This window comes from Plectrocnemia conspersa, unplaced genomic scaffold, assembly GCF_051122295.1.
Source record: "Plectrocnemia conspersa isolate PC_06_02 unplaced genomic scaffold, ASM5112229v1 ptg000007l, whole genome shotgun sequence".
Taxonomy (NCBI): Eukaryota; Metazoa; Arthropoda; class Insecta; order Trichoptera; family Polycentropodidae; genus Plectrocnemia; species Plectrocnemia conspersa.
The window spans coordinates 2,050,593-2,076,355 of record NW_028277171.1 but is presented as its reverse complement, the minus strand read 5'-3'; the positions used below and the strand labels follow the sequence as shown (position 1 = coordinate 2,076,355).

At 29.6% G+C, this 25,763-nt stretch overlaps 1 protein-coding gene across 1 annotated transcript; it reads left to right on the top strand.

The window, feature by feature from the left end:
• The first annotated feature begins 9,866 nt into the window (after positions 1 to 9,866).
• On the top strand, positions 9,867 to 25,314 carry slf (C-type lectin domain-containing protein slf). The gene is made up of 5 exons (XM_088188993.1): positions 9,867 to 10,122; positions 17,730 to 17,865; positions 23,761 to 23,940; positions 24,072 to 24,208; positions 24,677 to 25,314. The coding sequence occupies exons 2-5, from the start codon at positions 17,730 to 17,732 to the stop codon at positions 24,920 to 24,922; spliced, it is 699 nt and encodes a 232-aa protein (XP_088045119.1). The 5' UTR covers positions 9,867 to 10,122; the 3' UTR covers positions 24,923 to 25,314.
• The last annotated feature ends 449 nt before the right edge of the window (positions 25,315 to 25,763 follow it).

The window sequence follows — 25,763 nt, the reverse complement described above, 5'->3', positions numbered from 1 at the left end:
AAGTTCTATATTTTTCTAACTTTTATTAGGTCAGTCAAAAATACAAACTAAGCCAACTCATCTCTCGGAAGAAAATAAGCGGACGAAGAAGCACAAACAGACATCGCGTCTCGCGCTTTGCTCTATAGTTTGTCTGCACTTCGATATTACATGTTTAAAAAATATGATAGCTATTCTTATCGATATTATCACGGAGAGTATTGATTAAAGTATATTCAAACCGAATTTTGTCAAAAAATTTGTTGCTTTTGACGTGAATTTTTGACTCCTGAGAAGTGATAATTGTTTTTTGCGCTCTCCCATTGGTCAAAATTTGGTTTCAATGTGCTTCATTTACTTAAAGTCATAATATTGTTATAAAAAGTCTAGATAATCGAGCGTTCCCACTGCGACGGCACGATTTTATTGCTTTTGACGTGGATTTTTTACTTCTAAGAAGTGATACTTGTTGTTTTGCGCTCTCTAACTGGTCAAAATTTGTTTTAGATGTGCTTCATTAGATTCTCACTTATTGTAAATCATACTATTGTAAAAAAAAAGTTCTTAATATGAACGCTAGATAACCGAACGGCAGGATTTTATTGCTTTTGATGTGGATTTTTGACTTCTGAGAAGTAATAATTGTTTTTTCTGCTCGCCCTATTTAGACGTGCTTCATTCGATTCTCACTTATATGAAACATAATTGAGCGTTTCCACTGCTACGGCATTTGACGTGTATTCTAAATATAGACGCCCAGTGAATTTTCTCAGGAAAAAATGATAATTTTTTTAATATATAATAAAATTTAAATATTAAAAAAGTTATCATTGGCTGATTAACTTTTGCCCCCCCCCCCTTCCCCTCTGAGGTTAACCCACTTTGGATATAAAACAAAACACGTATAACTTACATATACAATTTTTACGTAACTTTCTCAATTGTTGCATATTTTTTAAATAAAAACAATAAATTTTGTCTTTAAAAAAACATAATACAAAGATCAGGAAAATGTATCTAAATATAATATTTCATTGATAGATTTGGATGGATTAATAAAGTCACATAAACAAAAGAAGTTAGCGCATTACTGGTATTAATTGAGTGACATATAATATCGTTCTTACGTTTATAACATTTTATACTGTTGTCGAGAGATAAAATAAACCTTTTTAACCCTTTTACCGCGGCTGATATTTTTGCGCGCCTTTTTGAAATTTGCTAATATGTGGGGGAGCATCTAGTTATGCCATAAGTTATTTAAATATTATTATAATAAATTATAGTGACATTAAAAGAACATGACTTTAGAGGCCTAATGAATACTAGCGATTTTATTGATGATTTTTATTGGCGTCATACGCGGTCAAAGGGTTAAAGGCGACTTCACGTCGCTCGCACCGCAGCACCACGCGAAAATTCATAACTAGAGTATGCAAATATAGAAAGAATGGCTCTTTATATTTATAATATTTTTTAATATTAAGATACTCAAGGGATTACAATGTTACAGTGTATTTTGTATGTAGGTTATTTTTATTGAATCTGTTGACGATTTCTTAGATTGAAGATTAATTTTAAAATGAAAGGCTTGACTCACTTTATCAAAAGCGTTGTCAAAATATAAATAGATTCATCTGATACATGATCCACTATACCAATATTTTTCAAAAAAAATCAGAGCAAATTCGCCACAGAAAATATTATTGATCAATTAAGTATAATTTTATATGATTTGATACGTACTTTTATACAATGATAATTTACATAGAAAGGCTATCATTTCAAAGTCAGCCAATCACAAGATAGAAAAAACGGTTTCTTTATGAAGAAATCATCGCAATAAAAAATAAAAATATTTTCTCTCGAAGCCATAAATCTCGATGAGTTTTTTTTATCGGTTCCAAGTAATTCGATATTTGTTTTGTAACTCGAAACAACACTATATTTTTTAGGATTTGCTTTAAAACCACACGTATGCGTATCGTCTTCCAACGTACAAATTTCGCACTTGCCCAATCCTGATTGACAATAATTTTTTCTCGCAAGAACGTTTCGACAGGGAGAAAACGCTAATACATTTTTTCCAATACCAGTTTTTGCGCATCTTTCTTTCGCGATTTGTCAACTGTGCGGAAATAGTTCCTACGGAGAATTTTCACATAGGCTCTTTTTTACAGAGGGCCAATCGAAATTTCCACCTTTGGTTGGCACCGATTCCGCCGCGATTTCCCAACGGACTATAGGTCGGATCTATTTTTTTGTTTCGTCATAGAATACTCGTATCATTAGACAGTTTCGAGCGAATCTTCTTCCATTCGTTCACCTTGATACAGCGCAGTAAATACAAAACACACGGCGGCCTATGATTAATGTCGTGTCGTTTTCTGAAATAATATTCGTGTGGGTAATGCATGTATTAGGGTCAAGCGTGATCGTTTCGAGAGTGTATGAACATTTTTTGAGCGTCGAAAACAAGATGTTCCCATAAAAGTAAAAAGTGCAGCGTATTGCACGCGTTGCACCATGGGAAATTATCTAGACGTTAAAATACTAAAAAACACGCTAATTATACATCAGCATTAGTCCATTCTTGATTAAGTCATTCATTTAAATATATTTTAGAATATATATATTCATTGAATAAATTTAGTTTTTCTTTTATACTATCGCAACTATCAATTAAAATATATTAAACATATAAAAAAATATGGATAGAGATACATTTTACATATGTTAAAAGATTAGATAAATAAATGATCGATTATCTAATAACCCTTAATAGTTCAAACTTTAATAATTGATATTGAGTTATAACATATTGCAGATGAATATTATTCTAATACTGAATATTAGTGCAGTACATAGGTAATATATAATTGAATTTTATATAAGCAGTTAATTATGACGTGCAGTGGCGTAGCTATGAGGGGGGGGGGAGGGGGCGGGCCGCCCCGGGCGGCACTTGCTTGGGGGCGGCGTATTCGCGATGGGATCGTCTAGTGTGGTTCTTAGCCCTGAATGCACTAAAACATAAATAAATCCACGAATAATAAGAGCTTAATAATAATCAATGACTGATTTTATGACTCTGCAAAAAATGTATGGAGGGGGGTGGCAGTTTAAAGAATCGCCCTGGGCGGAACATACTCTATCTAAGCCACTGATGACGTGTAAAAATATTATTATTTATATGAAAAATAGTGTAGTTTATTTATTTTCTTTTTTTCTGTTATTTTTTTTTCGCCTTAATAGTAATAGAATTTATAACCACAAACATTTTGTCTTGTATTCTTATTTTTTATTAAATTAAGCTAATAAAAAAGTGTAAACATAAAAATGGCTATAAACCAGTAATATACACATATATATATATATATATATATATATATATATATATATATATATATATATATATATATATATATATATATATATATATATATATATATATATATATATGGTTAATATTTCTAGGAGTCGGATTACTCCGCGTACTTTTTTGATCCCTAGTCCCTAGAAATATTAACCAAATATTTCTCCGCGAAAACGCATTCAACCACATATATATATATATATATATATATATATATATATATATATATATATATATATATATATATATATATATATATATATATATATATATATATATATATATATATATATATATTTATTTCAATGATATAAATTATTTATATCATTGAAATAAATGAATTAAAAAAATATCTTCTAGAACACAAAAAAAAATAGTATAGCACAATTTAATTATACTAGTATTTTGCCAAAAAAGTAATTAAAAACTAAATATAATTATTTCAATATATATATATATATATATATATATATATATTCATTTTGAAACAATTGCTTAAGTTCTAAGAAATTACGATTAAAATATTTAAATGACCGTTTTATCAATTAGACCACTATTAAATTACATGTATGTATTTTATTAACAAATATACACATTTATTTTTAAATTGCACACATAGTTTATTCCCGATAGTTATTTTAACAAATGAAAATAATATTTAGCACGAGTTTCAGTTTTTGAATTTTCAACCAGTACCCTGCAATTTTCACCGCTTTTATATTCGATGTCTGAATCAGTTTTTTGTTAAAATCAGATTACGTTTTGTTCTATTTTTTATTTAATTAAATTATATTATATTTTTTATTTTTCGCTTAATAAAATAAAATGTCTATTATGTTATTGATTAAATATATAATATATGTATATATGGATAATTAAATAGTGTTACAGAACTTTTAATGCCAAAGCTTATCCAATCAATTTAATAGATTTAGTGGGAAGATGATATGAAAGCTTTGACAGAGTAAATATAAAAATTATATTTAAATTCAATAATAAAGGTAATCGTCGATCTTAAAACAATTGTTACACACTCAGAAAAAGCACCGTCGTGTATTATTATGTGACTTTGACCATGAAAATTTGCCGTGATAATCATCACAGTTAAGTCACAACAATTTGGCGAAGGTCACCGCAGATGAGCGACGACAAATTGTCGATTTGCGAATGGTACTTTTTTTTTGACCGTGGCTGATGGCAGAAGGCTTCTTCGGTTTTATGTGAACGGAATGACTTGCTTTAGAAGCGATCGTAAATTCAGATAACCGTTTTGCAATAAGATATTATTATATTACATTTAAGAAGGATGTGCGATTTGCATAACACGGTCTGAGCAAGATTCATTTCTGAGAAGTACACCCGGAACTTTTGAGTGATGAGGCTACTGACTTTGGGTATGCACGATTGTTAAAAAAAATGTTGTAAAGTATAAATAGTTTCTGTGAATAATTATAAATTTATTAGTAAGTGTTAAACTTAGCTAGCGATTCATCACTTTTTACTTTTTCTACTTTGAAAATCTGTATTATTTAGAGCGCAATTTGACTTTGAGTGAAATAAATAGGTAGCATAATATATCATAATCAATAATAAAAATCTACCTAAAAATCGATTTATGGATTAAATAATTTTTTAGAGAATGCAAATAAGTACCTAAACAATCAATCGAGCTTTAAAGCTCTCTTCGAGATTATATATCATAAATCAGCAAATACGTACATTCAATTTATTAGATTCAATCAATGCCGAAAGCCTATAAGTTATGTGCGTTATTCAACAGGACAGATTTACGAGCTGCTTCTGATTAGACTCGCAGAATGCTAAGCATGTGCGAGATTTATTTATTTACGCGTGTGGCCTCTTTGCGAAGAGCAAATAAGAAGGTTTCGAAGGGCCGTGTTCATAGGAGTCAAATGTGAAAGGGCCAAGAACAAATTTAATGAGCGATGATTATTATGCACGGATAGCCTAGAGATCCTAATGTTTCACGATGCGTATTTTACGCGGTGGGTAATTATGAGCAATTTTGTGGCCGTGCTGCGAAAATTGTTCCATTCCCATTTCGCGTAATAGAAAATTAAAAAGATTACGTGCAGACGAACCAAAGCCATGAATAAATCAGGCGACGTAAATTTAGAAGCGCTAATCGAAAAGCGAACGTTTCGTTCTGCGCGTTTGTGTCTTTAGTTAGTTGACGGAAACGTTTTTACTTTCGATCGAGGCCGATATATCTACATATGTAGTCGACCTGTGAATGACTTTCATAGTCAGTTGGCCCAAAAAAATCCGAACTGATTTTTAAACACCAATAAACCGCTTTGTTAGGAAAAAAATTAAACTTACAATCTCTTTATCATTCATTAGTTTACATGTGTTTTAAAGCATTTTCTTTGATCGGTTACTTTTTGTAGTTTTTCTAAAATGTTTTTCTTAGTTTTATTATTAAAAAAAAGTATTTATTTTAATGGCAACATTAAGCGAATTTGTAGTTTTGATCTATAACAAGTATTTTTCCACCACAGTAAAAAAAGAAAAGCGAGAAAATAGTACCCAAAGCAAACCAACAAAAACTCATTCAGAAATATCGTATGTATCTCATAGATGACACAATAAAGGATCAGCATATAAAGTATTTTTAGAGGTACCTGAATGTAAGGAAGATTGCTATTAAAGTTCCTTATTGCTTGAAGCACGAAATATGCATGAAGTGACAGGTGGATAATTGGATATAAATTTCAGCAACTAAAGTCTAAATTTGACCTGTTTGTTTATAGTTTTTAACAGTAAAAATATGAAGACGACAGCTTCATTTAATATCTGAAAAAATGTTGAATGAAATGATTCTTTTGCAAAATTTGCAAGCATGTACATATCAACATTCCACAGTATATTACAGCATAAACATAGTAGTAAAGCATTTAGTTCGACTTTGAATGAATGGACATTATTTTTTCAGACTATTTATTACCAATTATTAAAAAAAAAATCGGTATTGATTGTTTTCTCTCTCGGTATTATTACAATACCAAATCCATACCAATATAAAAGGGATGGTTAAAGTGTATTCAAATCAAATTTTGCTCAATAAGATGGCACAAAAACAATTCACTTCTCAGAAGGCAAAAATTCACGTCAAAAGGCATAAAATCGCGTCGACTGCATATCGCGTATATCCGTATCGTGTGCTTTAGAGCTAATAGTAGGGGTGTAAACTCAAACTTGCCGTCTCTTCTTCAATTATGAATAATGATGAAATGGATAGCTCTCGAACTGACTGTGTTAACCCAAATATAGTATAGGATTAGTTGAACTGCAGAATATCCTTGTGCTATTCTGTGCACTTTTTTATAATTACCTAATAAAAATATCATATCACTGTAATATTAAGCTCAGTATTATTTAAAATAACTAAACGGCATCAAAATCTATTATTTTTTTATGTTTGATCAGAGATTTTTTGATTAACTGCAGAAAGAACATAAATAAAGATATGAATCATATCGACAATTATATTATATTTTAATAGCAGTATATATTTTTAGCTCCTTCCTCAGTTAATCATAGAATCTTCTCTGATCAAACATTCGACAGTAACAGGTTTTTATGTCATCAATCATATTTCAGCCACTTCGAAGAATTCGTCTTTCCACAATGTCATAATATTATTTGTATTCGAATCAATTAGCGTCTTTCTGGCTGTTCTTTTTATTCTTAAAAAATCTTTACATCGTCTTGTTTTGCAATCAAATTTCGCATTTCTGCTTTTTAGATTTATTGTTTCATAGCAAATAAAAGGTTATTATGGTTTTTCAAATCAAATGCTTTCATATGTTTCATATAGACGAATACAATAAAAACAAATGAACATTTGTGCTTTTAAATTTCTATCGTATCAGAGAGATCATAATTATTGATTATTATATAATTATAATTAATCAACATAAATTCGGTTTTCTTAAATTTTCCCAATCTCACGGGGGAGTATTATGATAAATATCTCGTTGTAACGCATCGGGCTAAAGCCGGTCATGCTACAAAATAAAGTTTAAAACATTCGTAGTAAATCAAAATTATTTATTTTCTTATTTTTATTTTATTTTTTTGGACACCTATGTATAGGGTGTTTTAATTTTAGAATTGGCAACACTTTTATTTCGAAAATCGTTATTCAGTTCGCGAAACTTACCGTGAACCACAACTATTTTACGGTCAACGTCTATCCGAGCAAGTAATTTGAATAACCATGGATCGTTTTCGTATCACGCATACTCTAATTGATAATACGCATCCGCAGAGACGTCGTACAGTGCGCACCGAATAAGTTGTTTCTGTTGTAGACGCCTCCGATTCGATTCGCTATCGTGCACAGCAATTGGAGCAGTGTCCATCCACTTTATGGAAGATTTTACGATCTTAAAAGATCCTGCTTGTGCATGAATTGAAGCCGTTTATCCATCGTGTGCGTTGTACGTTCGGTGAATGGACCGAAAACTAGATTGCTCTCGATCCTCATTTTCACCACAAAATTAAATTCAAAATTGTTCAGCGATGAGACTCAACTACGTCAACAAGTAAAATTGCCGCATTAGGAGTGAAGAAAATCTATTATTGAGACGCCGTTACATCCACAAAAAGTCAATGGCTGGTGGAATCATTGGTACATATATCTTCAAAAATGATGCCGGCCAGGAAAAATCAATTTAAGATTTGGCGAGAGTATCTTTAGTCAGAGAATTGTATGATTTTGTTTCAAGTCATTTATTATAGGGGATATTAACATTGTACATGAGCCATTTTGAGACCTCTATATGCTATTTGTGAACATAGGTTGAGATACACTATTGAAGCTAATCCACAAACAATTGTTTGGACTTGTTCCTCAATAATTGCGTACCATAGAAAATGGACAAATAGCAAAAAAGTATGTTCTTTATTATTTCTGAGAAAAAAATAAATATTATTACCTACGATGATTAATGGATTCTTTACGATAGTGAGAAAAAATCAGGATAATGGTAAAGCAGAAAAGAAGCTCGCCCGTACAAAATTATGGTGACAGTATGGTAGTATTTTAGGGAAAATATTTATCATTCGTTTTTTTTTAAATAGGCGAATCTGTTACAGCAGAATTATTTATAATTTGCTCATATTTACTGCTTAAGTTTAACACTATTGAATATATACATGCATGCATTAAAAATATTTAAGAAAATAGAAGAAAATTTAAATTTAATAAAATTAGTATAAAATATTGAAAAATAATTCAATAACAATCTTATAAATGTAGAGCATTGATCTTCATCATTTGAGACACCTTCAATATCCATTTCAATGTATTTCACTGTATTATTGTCTGATTTTTTGAGCTTTTAAAGGAATAGGCCCATTTATGTTCGCAAAAAGTTTATTGTAGCGGGAAGGTCAATATTTTTAGTAATTTTAAATCGATCCAAGGGCTAAGAAAAATTGTTTCGATATAAATAGTATCTCCCCTTTTAATGAATGATCAATTTTATACATCTGAATTTGCTTAAGCTTGAAATGTTTACCCATAGAAGCTATAGAAGTATTTTTTTATGGAATAAAAATGTTCAATATCCTGTTTTTACAGAATGAAAGGTGTCAGTGTTTTTCTTGCCATTAAAATATTTTTGTTTTTATTTTTAGTATATTTTTGTTCCTTCCTGTAGGTAGTGATTTAAAATAAAGTATGCTTATTACTAAAGTAATGCTAAATTTTCTATCTTAACTTTTTACAGAAATTACTGCAACATTAATTTTTGTCCGAATCACTCACAATACGATCTGCTACTGATGAATTTTTCAAATTTAAAATGCAATTGGTCAGAGATTTTTTGTACATTTTGCAATTTTTTCTTCATTTTTTTAGTACTCTCATAAATTAGGTTCCCTTCAACATTTAAAATAACGAAATTTTGTTTCTGTAAAAGAAACATGATATGCATACACACACTAGAGAATATATGTTCTATGTATGCACCTGATGCGTTGGCTCTTGTGTTTTTGCGGCGTTTTTCTAATACGAGCTGCTCAATCTTATTGTGTAAAAAAGGATCGCTAAGATTCGCCAGTTTTTAGAATTATACATACAAAAATCATCACATTATATTTTCTGTTTATTTCCACTCTTGCGCCTATGACCAACTCACATTTAACAAAAACGAGGAATATAATACTTTCATACGAAATTATTTATATTCACACGAAATATAAGAAAAAAATATTTTATTAAATATTTTAACCTTTTTAAATTTAAAAAAAGAAGACTTACACAAAGTTTTTAACTTATACGCATTATATTATATCAAAGTATTAATTTAAGTTTTGGGTATTTTGCTTCTTTTATAAATATCTGTTTTTATTCAAGTTATATATTTGGAAAGATGACTATAAACAATGCTCATTATATTTACCATAGTGTACAATCCATATTCAGTATCAATATCTTCATAATCATAAGTTCTTGAATTAAAAAAAGTTTTTAGAACAGAATTACTACTGGCACTTAATAATTACGATTTGATTAATCGCTTTTCCCAATTGTGCAACAATCATCTAAAAATGCACATTGTTTACCCGATAACAAGTCGAGTCGTGAGAATCGGGGGCTGGTGCACGAAGCCGGCCCTGGAGGGGGCCCCCACCTGGTAAGTGCCCCTCTTCATCTCTCCATATATAAGAGAGGCCACCTCACCAGCACGCGTGTATAATCCTAACTCTTGTGTTTTAAGATATACGCGACAACGGTAAGTCCACCACCTAACACACACAAGTGCACACACGCATACACACACACACACCATACGACAAAAGTGTTTAGTGATCGATAGTTTTCAATCGGTGATAGCTGATATCGGTCTTCATGAGAATCTTAGCGTCCTTGGTCACGCGCTTGCTAAGAATGGCGAAAGAGCGGCCGAAAATGTGTTACATGTTAAGTGTTACGCGTTACGTCATATATAGTTAATGTATTAGATAATATTTACTCCTTTGTTGTATGCTCTTTCGTAATTTTTAGAGCCGTACTCCTCCCAGCGCATATGCTATAAAATATAAAGATAAACGTGAATAAATTTGCATAAGGGGAGTGAAACGCAATCCGTCAAGTTGGCGACACCGTAGTGAGTAAAATTGAGCAAAAAATAGTTTTTAAATAATAGCCAGTAGAGAATAGTTTAAAAATATAGTTCATTACAAATAAAAGCTTTGACGGATGGATATTAAAATTTTTACTTTTATCAAAGGCAAACTTAACTCGCAAAATCTTTCGAACTACCATCGATCAATAACACAACATTGACAGACTGTAACTAGAACCATGCGTTATTTTAAGCAGTAAAAAATAGTAACAGGACATTTTATATATTGTTTTTTAAGATTCATGTTAAAATTTTGTGCTGATCGTAAGCTTATTGGTTTTACATTTATTACTTTTAAATTTAATAATTTTAAATATAACCCCAATGTCGTTTTATGACAATATTTTTATCATAATTAATATGTAGATTTACATGCAGATTTCAGTTTCTCACATAAACAGTCTGGTTTCCAAATTTGATTTTTTTTAAATATTTTAATTTTTTGTAAATTTTGTAAACTAATTACAAATCATATGTGAGTAATTTCAAAATAATTTGTAGCAGATTTTTTTACTAGTAGCTCACAAAGTAAAATAAATATATTTTTTGTATAAAAATCGCTATAAAAATTCATAAATATGTTTATTTTTATTATTGTTTTAATATAAACAAATATTGTATACTATATTTGCGTTAACACAGTCAGTATCCATTTCATTATTATTCATAATTGAGAAAAAGATGGCAAGTTTGGGTTTACGCCCTTACTATTAACTCTAAAGCACACAATACGGATATACGTTCGATATATGATACTTATTATTACTCCGATTGATTGATAAATATAAAAAATATAATAATGATTTTAATTTCTATAAATTGATTTGTATATCCGTATCTTGTGCTTTAAAGCTAACGGTAGGGGCGTAAACCCAAGCTTTCAATATCTTTCTCAATTATGAATAATGATGAAATTGACAGCTCTCAAACTGACTGTGTTAACGCAAATATAGTATAGTATTGTATAAAAATAGGTTTTTTTTTAAAATTTATGTGTAAGACATTTATAACTCAATTTAAGTTTTGAGAAACGCTTATACATTATATATGTATATTTTAAATAATAAAATTAAAATCAAAAAAGTTATTTTTTTAATGAAATTATTATTTTTACTATTTTGCTATCTTGTTTTTATATATTGCCATTTAATTACAATTTTTGCCATTTAACCACAAAGTAATGTTTATTACCAGCACTATACACGAGTGACTATTGACCTGAAAGACCTGGGTTCAAATCGCATATGGACCATAATGTTTTAAATGTTTGTCGTATCTGGGAGACAGGAGAGGCATAATTTGGCTAGTCAATAATAGTTTTTTTTATATTTTTATTTCCTTAAGATTCATGGATTTTTCAAGGCAAATTCAAGGGGAACATATGCCTCCACTTGTCTGTCTTTCCCCAAAGGTCGTCCCTGTTTTAAATCAGTGGTATTTAAATCAGACTTTTTATAACAACATTACGACTTCAAAAAATAATCCTTTCTCAGAAGTCGAAATTCCACGCGAAAAGCAACAAAATCGTGCCGTTGCCGTTGCAGTGTGAACGCTCAGTTATCTAGTGCTTATATTAATACTTTTTAAAATAATAATACGACTTACTAAAAAGTGAGAATAAAATAAAACACATCGAAACCCAATTTTGACCAATTGGAGCAAAAAACAATTATATTTTCTTAGAAGTCAAAAATCTACGTCAAAAGCATTAAAATCGTGCCGTCGCTATCGCAGTGAAAATCAAGCGTTCATACTATAACTTTTTTGATAATATTACAATTCACAATAAGTACCATTTGACTGAAGCGCATTTAAACTGAACTGTGACCAATAGGAGGGCGCATAAAACAATTATACCTTTTCAGAAGTTAATAATTCACGCCAAAAGCAATAAATTCGTGCCATTGCCGACGCAGTGAAAACGTTAGGTAACGAGCGTTCCCACTACGCTGACACAATTTTGTTGCTTTTGTCGTGAATTTTTGACTTCCGAGAAGTGATAATTGTTTTTGCGCCCTCTTATTGACCAAAATTCGGTTTGAATACATTTACACTATTATATAAGAAGTTCGAAAATATTTTCAATACCGTTAGTATCGTAATACCTAGTAGCAGTAATGACATTATTATTATTAATAATAATTTATAAAAAAAAAGTCGAAAAAATAATATTCATTAATTCAAAGTCGAATTTAATATATTGTGGAATGTTGATACATGCTTGCGAATTTTGTGAAAAAATCTTTTTTTTGAAGATGTAGTAACTATTGTCTTCATATTAATATTATGAAATACAATAAGCAAGCAGGTCAAATTTCGAATTTAGTTGCTGACATTTATGACTGTTTCAAATAATATCTCGTGTTTCAAATAATAGGCTTTTAAACAATCTTCATTACATTCAGGTTCCTCTAAAAATACTTTATACGCTGATCCTTTATTATGTTGTCTACAAGTACTAATAAAATCATTAAAACGACTGTGTACATAAACATTTTTGTCCCATTTATTTTTTACTTTCATTTATTTATTATTCCTTCGAAAAAAAAAATTATATAGTAGAAATATATATCTACTGGTGAAAATGTAATTGGCCTTCACTAATAAAAATGTAACTTCACCGAAAAATACACATTCACTGTATTTATACATCGCATGTATATAAATAATGTTAAAAATTCGAAAATATTTATTGCCAGATTAATCATATTTTCACTGCTAAAAATATATATCTACCAGTGAAAATGTATTCCGATATGATTTCACTTTCATGACATATTTTAAAAAATATATCCAGGAAAAATTCAAACTGTTATTTTTAGATTTTCTTTGAGGGATAATCCGAGAAATTCTAGTTTAGAATCAGGGACGTCATTTCAGATTTTTCCAGAGGGGGGGGGGGGGCAAAAGTTGGCTAGTCAGTGGTCGTTTTTTTAATATTTCGATTTCATTAAATATATTTTTGACAAAATTCAAGGAGGACCAAATGCCTTTAAATTAAATAAATTAAATAATTATAATTCCGATCTATAATCACAGATTAGGCTTACCTAGATTTTTCTAATCTCACGGATGAATATCGTGTTGATTAATTAAAATAGTGTTAGTACATATTAGGTAATGAAAGTTTTCTAATAATGCGCTATTTCAGCTCATATATAATATCTTTTATGTATTAAAAAAATAATATAAAAACTATTTTGAGGTTTGAAAATAATACTGTTGTATTTTATAAAATCAGATAGTATGTTATATTATGTATAAATTTAATATTTTTTACCGATTTAAACATATGTATTATATATACAAAATAATATTACAATATTTACTAGTTCATCTTTCATGTTTTTGTTTACCCCGTTGTAACGCATTAGGCTAACGCTCGTCATGTTAAAAGATTCGCAATGAATAAATAAATATTGTATGTATATGTATAGGAACTCATTATGACATGCTAAAAACATTAAAATAGTAAATTACTCATTTTAAAAATAACATTTTAATTGAAAGGTATGCATAGATTAATCTGTACCGCCGTTCGTCGTTGTTGAACGACGAGCGGTGTTATCTTAGTTAATTAAAATAGCTCGCAATTCAGTTTTTGCATATAAATATATTTTAATGATATAAATTAGCTTTAAGACAGAGAGTTACAACCAAAAATAAAAATTATGTAATTTATAAAATTATCAATGCAATATGAAGAAGAACAAATTTAATTGCATATAAAAAATACGATAATATCTGTAAGATCAAAATTAGATATTATTATTATAATTATAATTTATAACGATCATCATAGATTAAGTTTTCCTAGATTTTCATAATCTCGCAGACGTGATAAATAATTAAAACAAAATTAAGCTAGGCCGGGCATAGTGATTTCTAGTGATAATAATAATAGTTTATAGCCATTGATTTACAGACGGTTTAACTTGTTGTGTTTACACCGTTGTAACGCATTACGATAACGCATATAGCGTTACAAAGTAAAATTTATAATGAAAAAATTTTTTTTTTTTATGACTTTGATATACTTTTTAAATGAGTTTAATAGACGCGTTTTTTTATAATCTATTGTGTGGATTTTTTTCTTCTGGTTTACGACTCTTTTATACTACGTTAAATTTGTTACGAAATCTTCAGTATTCGCTTATAATAGATAACTAATAATATTTGCTAAAGTACAGTCATTTATCTGTAGAGCTATACCGTTCATATATAACAGTGCAACATTCAGAGCATTAACAATAACCAGAAATTATATAAATAAATAAATAATATAGCAGCTTATAGATTTTTATATATAGTCAAATTAGTAATACAAATCCCCACCCCCACCTTTAAGAGATTGATTTTTCCCACGCTCACTATCAATGATACGAATGTCAATTGTGCAAAATAAAAACGAAAGTGTTACCTCATCTCGGATTAACATTCATTTTGCGGTCTTGGAGTTCAGTTAATATTTTATTCATCAGCTTGTAGCGCGAATTTGCTGCGGTTAAATAATTTGTAGTATACAAATATACTTTCACGCTGTCGTCTCATCTATTGCGATTCGGAAGAGTGCGTGTACTTTTTTCTCTTCCTAGGGAAAGTTAGTTGGGAGTGGCGAAAATTTTTGGCATGCGCGCCGTTGTTTCGCAACCGCAGATAGTTAAAAAACAACAATGTTTTTTTTTGTGATTTGTTTGATATGTGCGACACAAGAAAGTGTGACCAATTTGCATAATTGTAATAATTCAACTCATTAGCGATCGATCGACTGTGTAATATGTACAAATAGTGTCTGGGCAAAAATAATTGCTGTTCCACGTTAATCATTAAACATTATTTATACCATACAAAAAAGTAGGAAAAAAATTTCCCATGTTATTTTACTTTAGCGTCTTTACATATATGTAAATTCAAATTAATTTTTCATCCTAGTTATTTTACTATTATTAATATAATATTTAGTATTTAATTAATCTTAAATACTAACTGCTTTTAGATAGATTTTTTACATTTTTTTGGTTATTTATGTATACTTTTAAGGGGACAATAACTTAGTTTTAATGATATTGTCATGAAACTTACTCTGAAAATAGATCTTGTAAATATTTTACTATCTCTGATTATATCCATTTTTTTTTATTAAAATTGCGGCTATTTATAATATATAAAAAATTGTAATTCATTAATACCAGTTTAAAAAGGATTTTAAAAAACAGTTTTTTTCGCACTTTTTGTCATTAATTTGGAATATAAAGAACATGATCAAAATCATAAAAATCATATCGACATGAAACTCTTTTTAAAATAGCTTTTGTTAATATCTTAGTTAAGTTTGTTATTCAGCCTGAACCGCTTTCTTGTTTCAAAATAGCGGCTATTTACAAAAATATAAAAAGCGTAACTTCGTTATAAAACGTTTAAAAATAGAAATTAAGAAATACAAAATAGTTTTTTTTAAATAGTATATTAGAAGTACATATTTTTTTAAATAGTATATTTAAAAAATTGATATATGTATTTTTTTATAAATGGAATGTATGTATTTTTTTTAATGGTATATATATTTTTTTTAAATTGCATATTTTTTTTTGACACATAAAAAATTTAGTGAAAAATGAATATACTGGATAATAAAATAATATAAATATTACGATTTTTTTTACATATATAAATAAATTTTAAATCTTACCTAAATATTGCAATTTTTGTATTAAAAAATATTAAAAATTACCCAATCGATTATGACGCGTAAGAGTAATATTGTTGTATTTTATAAAATCAAAAATATAGATATACTATTCAGCAAATTAAATTAATTTATTATTGGCTTTTAGTAACTATTCCAAAATATTTAATACTTCACACGCGGCTAAGTTCATATCGATCCAAGTGGATCTACGGTCTAAATACATAAATAGATATGTAATGTTTGTCACGTAAATAAATAATTTTATTTATCAATTAACAAATAATATTTTTTGTTTTTTCGAGCAACAATTCACATATTAGTTTGGATAGTATAAAAAAATTTGTAAAATAATTGTGCAAATTAAATAAGATTTTTTTTTTGTTAAAAATAAATTTGTATAAACATTTTTAAATATTATACAAACGCTACATTTTTTATACAGCTGCATAAGAAAGGGTGTGTCTGTGCCAGATGCTCAAAAATATGCATGCTTTTAATATATGTTACGAATTTTTCTAATTGGCCTTATCTTTGCTTTGGTAATCTAATAAACATTAATAATCAAATAAATAAAAAAACGCTTCCCGTGGGAATCGGCAGATTGCAAAAATGTATGGGGGGGGGGGGATCCCACGAGTTACGCCATAAAATTTGCCTTTTAGCGAACTTGTGTATTTTTTTAACAGTTTTTTTATTATCTATAGCATGTTTGAAATATGAAAAATGTAAAGTAGCAAAAACTGCCATTGATTCGGGAGCTTAAAATTGCTTTGATCTTTTAATTTTTTGCGTCGATTATAATATATTATCCTATTGTAGTTTGTTCTTTTAAACGATCATCCAGTACTCTGTTCATCAAAAATAATATGCTCTAGTATTATAATCAAATAATATTTGTATATTACATATATTTTTTATTTATTTAAATTTCTCGAGGAAATCGAACTGAAAATAAGAATTCTCATTTCTCGTGAGATAAAAAACATCGAGAAATCGTAATATTTAAATCACAGATTTTATGGTCTGAATCATATATAAATACACAAGAATCGACATAAATTTAGAGAATATTTATTTGTTTATAAATATGTGTAATTCTCTATGTGCTAAATGATCTTAATATTAAAGAATTTTTAATAAAATTAATGCACTAGCTTTAATACAGTTAATGCACACCTAGCTCAATTTTATTCAATCATCACGATATTCATCTTGGAAAATCTGTGATGATCGATTAAAAAAGTAGTACTTCTTAAATGCAATTGAAAACATTGAATAACAATAATCCAGAATTATACAAAAGATATAATGAAATAGTTTTAGTATTTTCTATATAAAAAATAGGTAGAAAAGATTGTTGAAAATAATCAGAGAATAAATTTAGTGGAATATTTATATTTATTATATATAGAAAAATATCATAAGTATTTGAACGTCATTTTGTAAAACTACACCAACAATCACACATAGTTTTAGTATTAGCAAATTTATGGTTTTAACGCTGTTTTATTATTTTGTCTTTCAGATGAAGGCCTGTTTGTTACTTTTGAGCGGCCTTTTGGCCATAGCCTACTCGTCGCCGGCAATCAATGAAATCAGACCTCAGCAGAACAAACCAGGAAGGTTTCTCACTCTGCCTGTAGCCCAGAAGTGCGCTTCGAGTAAGTAAAACGTCGATCATTACCAACTCCAAAGAGCAAAGCTCTAAAGCGAAGCGAAGCAAAAAAGAAATGTTACATCATCGGTCGGCCACTTATCGGGTGATTGTGTAAAAAATACTTTTGATTTTGTTTTGAACCGGTTCTCGGGCATGCCGGATAAGTGTCTGGCAGGTTGAACAATTTATTAGCACTTTTGTAACAGTTTCGTGACATAAATATGAGCCAAAACACAGCCAGTCTTCAATGAAAGTAGACGATGTCTGCGGTGTCCAATTTATTTAATCTAGCTATTAAAAAAGTCATAAAGAAATAATTTATATTATAGTCGAAGTGAGAATATGGTCTTCAGAAATAATTATATTATATTTTTTTTATAAAAAAAATAACACATAATTCCAAGCCTTCCAAAATCCTTATTTTTAATATATATAGGGCCGGCACATTAGAGAAAAATATTACTTGTGAAATTGTAATTGTATTAAACAATTAAATTTTATTTATTATCATAGTATAAATTATATAGTTAAAGTTAGTTAACCTAAATGAAACTCATACTTTCATTTTCTGCAAAACTTATCTATTTATATTTGTCGATATAAAATTTTTGTATAAGGCCGGAACTTCCAGAAAAGTCGATGGAAGTAACGAGATTTTTTACTGACTCAAGGTTGTGTGCCATCTTGATATACACACATATGCGAATCTTGTAATTATCAACCGGATTTTTAATGTTGAAGTAAAAGCGTATTTGAGGTCATCAATATAAATAATGATTCACGAAGAATTCCTTGCGCCCATAGCAACTGGTTTGATAAAAAAGGTAAACCATTACAGTATAATAATAGTTTTTAATTAGCGATGGAATTCGTGAACTGATCGTTAAAATTATAATTAACGAATGCTTAAATGTTTATACTTTTCAATATGAAGTTTATTATTATATTTTTAAACTTTAAATAAATCTTAAGTTAAGGAACCGAATGTTTGAAGTTAAAAATTACTTGTTTTTTAAACATAACACCTGTGATTTTTTAACAAAAAAATCATTAATATCGCATCTTGGTTTTGTGTGCATTTGAAACAACACAAATAATATCAATAATTAACAACATTGAGTTCGAAAATCTTTCTTGCACCACCTCATGGAAAACGATAACCAGTTTCACGTTTTTCTCAACAAATTACGCCAAGAGAAGAGCGATAATATACGCATCAGGAGATATAGTCAGAACATTACCATAATCATGAATGAAGAAGCAGAAGAAGCGTTGTGAAACCGCCTTTTACAAATCTCCCACACGATCGTTTCGGTTTTGAATTCATCACCAATTACCACACAAACAGTCTTGTGCAAATTTCCGGATCTTCTGTTTTGTAACTGTAAGCACTGTTAATTTGAAAATACATGTATTTACATCTCTAGTTTTTAATATTTTAATTAGCTCAAGATACATTATTTTTAATTCTCAAAAAGTTTCGCTATCACGCGAAAAAGCGTGAACGGACCATAATGTGTTTTTAACAAATTTTTAATACAAAGAGTAATATTTATAATGCACTAAAGTAATGATTCCATAAAAACTATATTAAGTTTTTTGTCTATACAGAGATGTTCTTTTGACAATTGCTTATACATATTAAAACTTCTGTACAGACTTTTTATCTCCTCATTTAACTATATTATGAAACTGCGATTTATTTAAATGAGTATCTACTACGTGTCGTATTTTATCATTATCAATCATAAAAATGTGAATTAAAAATATTTTTAGATATATAGTCAGAAGTTGAAATAATATTTTTTTCCCCCCAGATTTTTAACTGTAAACAGTGTAACTTTCTTTATGGTAAATCGATGTAATTTTTGTAAAGGTGAAGGTATTACAAGGAGTAAAAGATTTTTTTATTTGCTAGTGAAATGATGAACACAAAGCCCGTGAGAACGAACGACTCATATAGCCCGAGGTGTCATGACGAGAAATCGCAGCATGTTTCCGCGTTTTAGAAACGCATTACACCTAAATCGTACGGTTCCCACGCTCATATATCACGTGGATCAATGTTAAAACACGTATGCAATGCGATCGTGAGAAAATTGCCATGGAAATTAAGCCTAATTATTGTTATCGTTCAGGTAAGGTCAAGAGGCGAAATCTTAAGCTTAAGTGCTTATGCATTATGAGCATATTTTCTCATAGTACTTAAAATGTATTAGTTATGGAAACAATAATTTAATCATATTAAATTTAATTTTATCCTAATTAACATATGTTATGGACAGCATCAAATAAAATTTATATATCTTCTATGAATATTGAAGAATATTATTTATAAGGAGCAAAAATATACTTATAGTTTTACTCACTACCCCCCCCCCATACATTTTTTGCAGGGTCATAAAATCAGCATTTTTTAAATAATAAATTGGTTATTATTAAGCTCTTGTTATTCGTGGATTTATATATGTTTTAGTGTATTCAGGGTTAAGAACCACACTAGACGATTCCATCGCGAATATGCCGCCCCCAAGCAAGTGCCGCCCGGGACGGCCCGCCCCTCCGTCCCCCCATAGCTTAGTTAATGCATAATGATACATAAAATAATATTATCAACAAAAAATAAGCGGGGTTTTGTGTATAAAAGTGTGTTGAAAAGTTTTTTTTTATTTTAATTTGTTAATATATATTCGAAAACATTTTAAACTCTATGATTTTTTATATATTATAATAATTACATTTTTTTTAAATATTATTATTTTTATTATAAAACATTTTTGAACTCTTACTTTTTTCTGTAAAATTTTCTGTAAAAGCTTGAAATTTGTTTGATGTCGCGTCTGCGATATGTATTTTTCTTAAAAAATCTACCTAATTGTTTCCATTGAAAATGTGGTTTTTTCTAGTTTCCATCCAAATTTAAAATTTGTACAGACTTCATAAAAAAGTTAGAACTAAGTAACTAATAATATTTCTATAGAAATTTATCTGCAATCTTTCAAACACTCTATAGGGTGTAAAATTATGGAATATGATATGCAAATAATTAAAAATGGTAGGCACTTTCAAGATATTATAATCTAATTCTTGCATATTTGAGCACGCTATATATAGATAAATAAAATAAGAAAGCGTTGAGGATATGGATTAAAAAATAGTGAGACGATGGTTTTTTCTAATACATGACTCATTTTTTTGCGAACGCGTTTTTAAATACACTTAGCTTGTTTCTAAAAAGAAAACCAAAATTCTGCGTAATTGAATTATAAACCTCAGAACTATTGCAACAAATCAAATTAAAATAGAAATGTATGTTGACATATAAACGTCACGAATTATATGACAATTTTCCCTTTAGCATATCTATAAGGAAAGTGGCGATTCATTATCATATTATAGTGGTAATTATTATTCTGTTGACAAATATGATAAATATTCGACGATTGCGTTCGAATAATTGTGCTATCAGAATTCTCGTGGCATCTCTTTTAACTTTCGCTTAGATGCACATCTTTACTATTTTATGAAAACTATATATGGAATCTTCTCATTCTTGTAGGTCTCATTAATAAAGATAGTGACCCACAGTCATTATTCAGCTTGTGTCAATCCATCTTAGGTGAATTAATGCGAAGAAGCTCTAGGCGCGATCGTCCATATAGCTATCCTTCAACTATAACGTCGAGGGTTTACCCTTTCATGGTTAGTCCTCGATACAATTTTAGTACTATAGTTTCAGCAAGGTTCATTGGCCTCAATGACCATGATGAAAGGTTCCAACGGCAGAGGTGATCGTCGGTCCGACTCGTGGGAACGTTAAAAGTCATACTCGGTTGGATTTAAAGAATTGCTGAGGCGGACTTGAAGACCAATATATTACTCTTCCTTTTCTTCCTTTATTAGCATTTGTTTGTAAAAATTTGAGATGGACTTAAAATTTACTTAACGCAGCAGTAAAAGTCAGAGCTGAGGTTTTAGATACTCAAATTAAATACAACGCATCTATTACAAAGTCAACGTCTTCATAATATAACAAACAAAGGATTTCGTGCCTTAATGAATCGCGCAGATAGAGGGAGAGTAACCACACATTAATTACATGAGTTTCGACGGTCGCCATTAAAACCGTTGCACAAAAGTCAGCCAATAAATTTGATTAACGCCAAAATTATCGGCTGAGAAGCGACGACGGCAGCGGCGATTATTTGCATAAATCGACGATTGGCAAGACGGTTCCTTGGCCTCGTTTGCGCCCGGGAGTTGCGCAATCCGGGGTGACATCGCTCGCCACATTGCCAATATTTAATACGCATAGAAAATTGATGCAACCGCATTGTGAAAACAATGTAAAACACGCTGCATTGCTTGCTGAGCGTTATATATTTAGACAGTGCTGCCACTTGTTCAAAGAGAACTCGAAAAAGGGGACGTTCAAGTAACCCTTTTGAAGCAAACCTGCGAATGTAATATAGATTTTAAAAGCAGAACTTTTTATTTTAAAAATAAATTAAAATATTTGTTGCAACATTTAAATAATAATTTAATTGTTGCAACGTTCGATATAACCCTTATTGCAGAATACTTTTCTGTGCGAATTCACTTAATCGAACTCTTTGATTAATTAATATTTTTTGTTCATATATAATAAACAAATATTTTACAATATTATCATAAACAAATATTTAAAAAAATTCATTGCGTATTTTGAGAATCATCTTATTTTGTGAAAATAGTAATATTTCAACGGTTAAAGAAAAAATTTGTGAAATTCTGCTGTAACAAATTTTGATGGAAATTGGTAAGAGCTCAAAGAATATATTAATTTTATTAAATTTCAACACAATAAATAAGTATCAGAAAATATTCATATTTCTATTCCATCGTAATGGTTAATAAAAATCACTGAGTACAAAAAATATTTTTTAAAATCACTATAAAACAATTAAAAATATATTTTAAACAAAATACGTATGATTTAATAATATAACTATATTGCTTTTATAAATAATTCTAGCCTTGTTTTAGTTATGTTAGGCTACTGCAGATTCAGAATATTATCTTATTCATTTCTCAATATTGTATGAAATTGCAAAGCAATAAATTAGTTTTTCCTCTATGTTAATCGTATTATCAAGCTTTAACATATATTTAATAATGTAGATTAGGTTAAATTCTGATTTTTAATAGGCAATTTTGGATTTGCTATTTTTTCCTTATATAATGTATTAAAAAAACGGAAATTACATAATGATAGAAATCAAAGAACTACGTAAGATTTCTGCAAGTGAATCAAATTACACCATTTGAAATTTACATTATTAATAGAAACATATGGCGGGAGTTATTTGTTAATTAAAATCATGTTATTAATATTTTTTAAGTTATCCAGTATTATCATGCGCTGTTTATATATACACAATGAAAACATTATATAATGGATCGATTCATTATTCTATTTTTTTAAAATTAAAATGGAGAAATTAATTATCGAGCAGTTGGTAGCACTGTTCTGCAATACATATTGATTTGTCGAATAGTAAATAAAAACGACAGCGTCTTCGCTGAACCTTGGTATTAAAAAGAAACGCACATACCTTATATGGCATTTATTGGATCGATCGGCATCTTAAATTGGCATAAGACTCGCAGTCGCCCTTGAGCATACGGATGCTGCTCATCTGCACAGAATTAATGCATCGATACGTTTTAATTAATAATGTATTTGTGTGCGATTCATGGTCGTAATTTTCCTTTCTTATGACACCTGTCAAACCGTTTTTAAAAACATACTTTACCGGTGTGAAAATTAATCGAGCGGTGCAATTAAAATATTCGCCGAGATTGGAATATTGATATAAAAAAATTGCGAAATTTTATTGGTCGTTTTAATTCGTTTCAGGACCGAAGGAGTTCTTCTTCCAAGGCCATAACTACTTTTACAGCGGCCACGTCCCGGCGTTCGCGGGTCGCAAGGTAGACTGGTTGGACGCGCGTAATATTTGCAGGGAATATTGTATGGATTTGGTTTCCATGGAATCGCAAGAAGAAAATAATCTTGTCTTCAGACTGATCCAACAAAGTTAGTATTATTACATTAAAAGAGGGGGAATTTCTCCTATAGATATTATGTTTATTGGGAAATTAAGGGGTAAAAATTTTGTAAGCTATAATTAATTGCTATTTATTAATAAACTATCGAAATATTATTAGACGATGTACCATACATTTGGACGAGCGGAAGACTGTGCGACTTCAAAGGATGCGAAGAGCGTCGCGATTTGGAACCCAAGAGCGTCTTAGGATGGTTCTGGTCCGCCAACCGTGAAAAGATCACAGCCACCAACCAAGTAAGCTACTAATTAATTGAATTATAACTATCTTCAGTTTTAGCATTAAATTATAACGTGAAAAGCGTGTGAGAACGATTCACGCTTTGTAACTTCCACCACGTCGCGCATGCTCCATATTCGATTTATATAATCATATCAAACACACAAGGAATATATTATACCAAAAATATATTTAAGATAAGCGTTAAAGAACAGAACAAAGGCTGGCCATTACGACCGTTTCAAAAATATGGGTAGAAACACAGCTATTTAGATTATAAAACGGAATATTTTAAAACCTCTAGTTTTTATATATTTTATCAGAATGTCATTTCAGAGATTTTCAACTATAATATTTGTAATTATAATGTAGAACATTTAACACCTTAGTCTATTATAACCACTCATAAAAAAGCAGTTCAGAATTATTATACTGTTTAATATAAATCACCTTTATATTATTTAACGATTATACTTGAATTCCAGATTCCAAAGGACTGGGGATACAATCCGTGGAGTCAAACCGGACACAAGAAGACCCGTCAACCCGACAACGCCGAGTTCGACATCAACGGAACTAACGAGTCTTGCTTGAGCGTACTCAATAACGTCTACAGTGACGGCATCGCCTGGCACGACGTCGCTTGCTACCACGAGAAGCCTTTCATCTGCGAAGATTCAGAAGAGTTGCTCAATTACGTCGGGGCCACCAACAAAGGCATCAGACTGTAAACATTTCAAAGAACGCAAAACATCGCTCGCACGCGGTGCGTCGTCGTAGTTTTTGTACGATATATAAGTTTTTTGTCTTAATTATAAGTATGTACAAAATTTATTTTATAATGTTTGGAAAAATATTACTTTTTTGATATTAATCAACAGCGTGAATCGTATTCGATTACTTCATTCGCGTATAATTGTTTTTGTGAATGATATAGTTATTTGTAAATATGTATATACACATATATCTATAAATAATTATTTAATCGCGAATTCGATTGTGCGCCATTGTATACGTTGTGTATATGAATGTGTATTTTTTATTTTATTTATTGTTTATTTTTTATTTTGCACAAATGCCGCGGTTTAATTGTGAGAAATAAAAAAATAATACCAAAAATAAAGTGTTGTTTTAATTTTCTTTACACGGTATATTAGTTCCAGAAATGATAAACATAAAAAATAATTTTGTTTAATACAAAACCAAGGACATCATTTAAGGAGGAGAGGCAGGTGGGGGCAATTATTTGTATTATAATTTATAATCAATAAATGTCAATTGCAACAGAAGCAATTTTTTTAATTATAGAGCATTTTTATAAATAAAAATTCAAGTCTGATGCCGTGGCTCGAACCCGCAACACCTGAGTAACCAGTCAATGCCAAACGGATTGCTCTAATTTGACCTTCAATATTTTTTAAATACGCATTTTCATGCTACGATTTGCAAAATGTAGTTTAGAAAGAGAGTAGATTTTATATATGTGTAGGTTCGGGTGCCAATAATTTATTCAGATTTAATATAATGTATGCATATTGGTGTACTTATATCGCAAAAAAGGGTTAGGTGCAT

What these genes read in the sequence shown, in the direction of transcription:
- slf (XM_088188993.1), top strand. Translation starts at nt 17,730, where the DNA reads ATGAAGGCCTGTTTGTTACTTTTGAGCGGCCTTTTGGCCATAGCCTAC. An exon ending in AGCCCAGAAGTGCGCTTCGA is followed by an intron (nt 17,866 to 23,760) that starts GTAAGTAAAACG and finishes AATTCGTTTCAG; the next exon opens with GACCGAAGGAGTTCTTCTTC. An exon ending in CTTCAGACTGATCCAACAAA is followed by an intron (nt 23,941 to 24,071) that starts GTTAGTATTATT and finishes AAATATTATTAG; the next exon opens with ACGATGTACCATACATTTGG.